The sequence below is a fragment of the Actinia tenebrosa genome, unplaced genomic scaffold, assembly GCF_029948245.1.
Source record: "Actinia tenebrosa isolate PJP-AT-01 unplaced genomic scaffold, QUT_ActTen_1.0 PGA_scaffold5__44_contigs__length_20552954, whole genome shotgun sequence".
NCBI lineage: Eukaryota > Metazoa > Cnidaria > Anthozoa > Actiniaria > Actiniidae > Actinia > Actinia tenebrosa.
The window spans coordinates 1,093,305-1,096,845 of NW_028292582.1; the positions used below are offsets into that span (position 1 = coordinate 1,093,305).

Below are 3,541 nucleotides of genomic sequence, written 5' to 3' on the forward strand. Positions count from 1 at the left end.
GAACATTTCTCTTTATCGCACCAGGACAGCGTATCTAAAAGAATTTTGAATAAACCTAATCATGGTATCTATCTTGGATACTAGAGTTTCCTTGTGAGAAACGAAGGGACGAATGCTTTTCTGAGGTCTTAGTAAATGCCTTTTCCTTCAAAGTGTGTATCTATGTTTATTCACAATGATTTACGACAGCAACAAAAAACTCTTAAAAGTTGTGTAAAACAGCCTATTGTTAAAGACTCTTAAGATTTTATTTTATATCATCCAAAAATGTAAACTCTGTTCTCTCGCTCGACAGGCGAGTCTATTAACCACTATACTAACATGAATTTGATGTTCTATTTTCTATCAAAATTTATAGTTTTATCTCACGAGTCGGGATTGAACCGACGACCTACAGATAACTGTTTTTACACTACAGTCTGCCGCTCTACCAACTGAGCTACCGTGAGATCTATGATATACACTATACTAAAACTTTAGTTACCCTATTCAAATTTTAATGCACAATTCGTTAAGGTATCAGTCTATTCATTTCATTATTCACAAAGCTCCTTCACTAGCTAAAGTCTCTTGAACAAAATTCCTTATTGTTGGTTCGTTTGACACATTAACCCATTTCGCACCACCATTGGAGCGATGTCTAAGTTTCACCGGCCAGTAATTTTCTCCTCCAATGCTTACACCTGGTTGATCGGGCAGGTAGGGGTTACGGGATGTCTTGTACATTTCCACTACGGAGTATCCCTGTGGAATAGACCTGACAGCCTCGACGTTACTGGTAAGATTCTGCTACACGGAAATGACTGCATCGGACCAGAATATGGAAGGGGAATAATTGTTTCTTTGACATCTAGGGGGATCATTCACTTGAGATTCTAAGTACTTTATTCGTCTTGTTGATAGTGGAGTACACGTGACATTTTCCAAAGACATCCCCAATCACCTACTTATCCCCCGGACTATCAGGTTTGTTATCCACCAGCAAATATCCAAATGCTTTCTCCGTTTCTCTATAGAAGGCGGCTATGAACCGATCTCGGTTCTTATCAAACATGCCTTCTGCAACAATACCAATTTGCTTTCGATCATTAGGGCTGCGGATTAATAACCAGCCACGCCCCAATTCTATTGTTTTATGTAGGTTTTGAAACCCAGAGTAAGACCTACATTTTTAAAGCCGGGGGCGGCTTTGATTATCAGCAGGGGAGAGCGGGGCTGAATTCAAAACCCGGGCCAGGTTTTGAATTTGAAATTCAAGACCTGTCCCGGGTTTTGAATTCAGTTCCGCTGTTATCGCGAAACTGGAAAAAAAGAAAAAAAAAAAAGAAAACAATAACAATATGCAAATAGTTTTAATCAACTTAAACAACAAAAAATAACTTGGTAATTAACAACACTTCATCAAGGTTTCTTAATTTTGTAGTCTTGCACTCTGATCAGAAAAAATTTATGTTAATATCGAACTTCCCTTAGATCTCATCCAAACGTCTCAGCTTCAGCTCATCTGATTGAGACTTCAGAACTTCTTGCTTCTGATCTTCCATCTTGGCCGTGTTTTCTCCTCCGCACAGCCATACAAGATATGGGACACCATTACTTCTTGATTCGTAGAAGTGCTTTTGTATGCTCGTACGGCACTACTACGATGACCTAAATCAAATCAAATTTCAAACTTAGCAAACGTTCATTTCGTTAGCTAACATGCACATAAATAACATCACAAAACTTTAAAATGCATCTTAGTGGAAAAAAGTTTCATTTCTCGCTCATTCCATTCCATTGTTTTCGTTTTTATATTTATGGCTATTACGCTTCGAATAATACGATTTGTTTGACGGCTTCATAAAATCTCGAAGGGCTTGATGTAGCTCTTTCTAGTACAAACAAATGAAACTAATATCTAAGAAACACGTTGGAATGCAACAGGTATTGCCCAACTTGCCTGTCTTTTCGCAAATTAGCTGTTCATCAACACCAACATCAAACATACGGGTCGCAGCCGTGGCACGTAAGGAATGATTTGTTCGGTATCCTGACAAACCACTGGCATCACACAGTCGCTTCACAGTCGACGTCAGTTTGTTGTGTCCTACCGGCACCGAACTATACCAACAGTCAGGTTTTCGGTGTTTTAGAGGAGTCAAGTACAGCGCATCGCTTTCACCAGTTTTATGTTCGGGGCTTCAAATAAACAAAATACCAATAAAAATCAAACAATCAATCTAGATATGCACTTCGTAGTATAATTAAACGAGATAAATCATTGTTAACAAAATGTTAAGCATATGCATTTTCTTACCACAATCTCAGATATTTCTCGTATTTTTCCCATACCACACATCTTTCTGGATTTCTCTTGTTTTCGTACGCTCGAGTAACTTTGTCCTTCACCTTACGATCTTTTAATCCGCCTGCATTCGTTTTTGATATGTCCTCATGGTATTCAAGAAACTTCAAGCCACTTTTTCTGTCATAACCAGTGGCTATCTGGGAATTTGTTCTTCTAAGTCGTCTGTGTTCCCGACCGCCTCGAAGAGCAAAATGAATGCCCAATAAGTAAACGATGGTGTCGAGCAGTTGTTGGGGTTCTGAGTGACCTAAAATGCCTTCACTCCAAAGTTTTTCTTCTTCCTCTAACGTAATAATTTTCGCTTGCTTCTTCGAGTTTCCTAACCCTTCAGAGGCAGATTCCTTCATGGCAGCATCTAAACTTGACCTGAGTTGTGAAAATTCGGTATCATTAAAGAAACTCACAACATGCCCTTCTTGTTTCATATGGTGTTGTATAGCAGCTATAATACCGTGGAGCGTATTTGGAGGATATTTACTACCATTAGCTTTTCTTGCTTCCATTATGAATAACGAAAGGTTCTTATTCAATTCTTGAATCGACATATTTTCCAAGGGTTTAGATATCACTCCCAGGTTGGCTGTATCATTACAGCCCTCAGAGTTACCAAGTCGCATATTTCGCTCGTTACGCCATTCTTCGAACATCTTAATGGCCCATGCATCTTTATACAAACTGGACTTCGGAACAGACTGCTAACTTTAGCTAGAACTTCGCTTTCATTCAACGGTTCACCAAACCTGAAGTTTTCTTTTGCTATAGCCTCCCCCTCCGCTTCATTCTGTTCAACAACGCCACCTAGCAGTTTTTCTATATCATTCACTTCAAAGATTGGTAATTCTTGGCTCGAAGAAGGTTGTGGACGTCCACGGCAAACTGAATTATTTCTCGTGATTTTCAAAATCGTCGTTACAAGATTGCATAACCATGTTCGTGCATCCAAAAATCTTAGATGTAATTTTCTCACAACTTTTAAACATTCCATGTTGGTCATTAACAAGCTATTCAAAAGCTCACAAACATCGAGATCATTGACATCGAATGGCCACGCTCTCACAAATCCAAAAACTGATAATTACAAATTGTCTTCCATTAAAACAATAGAATTGGGGCGTGGCTGGTTATTAAACCAGTTCAAAACTACGGGCTCGGACTTTCATTGAAATTCAAGACCTCGGGCTGCGCCCTCGG

General features: G+C 39.1%; 1 protein-coding gene and 1 non-coding gene across 2 annotated transcripts; both read right to left on the reverse strand.

Annotated features, from left to right (window-relative positions):
• Positions 1-363: 363 nt before the first annotated feature.
• Positions 364-449, reverse strand: Trnay-gua (transfer RNA tyrosine (anticodon GUA)). The gene is given in 2 exon segments: positions 364-399; positions 413-449. It is a non-coding gene; the product is annotated as a tRNA-Tyr (tRNA).
• A 1,067-nt stretch (positions 450-1,516) lies between these two features.
• On the reverse strand, positions 1,517-2,997 carry LOC116289773 (zinc finger MYM-type protein 3). The gene is made up of 3 exons (XM_089037709.1): positions 2,300-2,997; positions 1,943-2,181; positions 1,517-1,650 (listed from the first exon to the last, which is right to left on the reverse strand). The coding sequence occupies exons 1-3, from the start codon at positions 2,995-2,997 to the stop codon at positions 1,517-1,519; spliced, it is 1,071 nt and encodes a 356-aa protein (XP_088893835.1).
• Between the last annotated feature and the right edge of the window lie 544 nt (positions 2,998-3,541).

What these genes read in the sequence shown, in the direction of transcription:
- LOC116289773 (XM_089037709.1), bottom strand. Translation starts at nt 2,997, where the DNA reads ATGTTCGAAGAATGGCGTAACGAGCGAAATATGCGACTTGGTAACTCT. An exon ending in GAGAAATATCTGAGATTGTG is followed by an intron (nt 2,182 to 2,299) that starts GTAAGAAAATGC and finishes GTTTATTTGAAG; the next exon opens with CCCCGAACATAAAACTGGTG. An exon ending in GCTAATTTGCGAAAAGACAG is followed by an intron (nt 1,651 to 1,942) that starts GCAAGTTGGGCA and finishes GATTTGATTTAG; the next exon opens with GTCATCGTAGTAGTGCCGTA.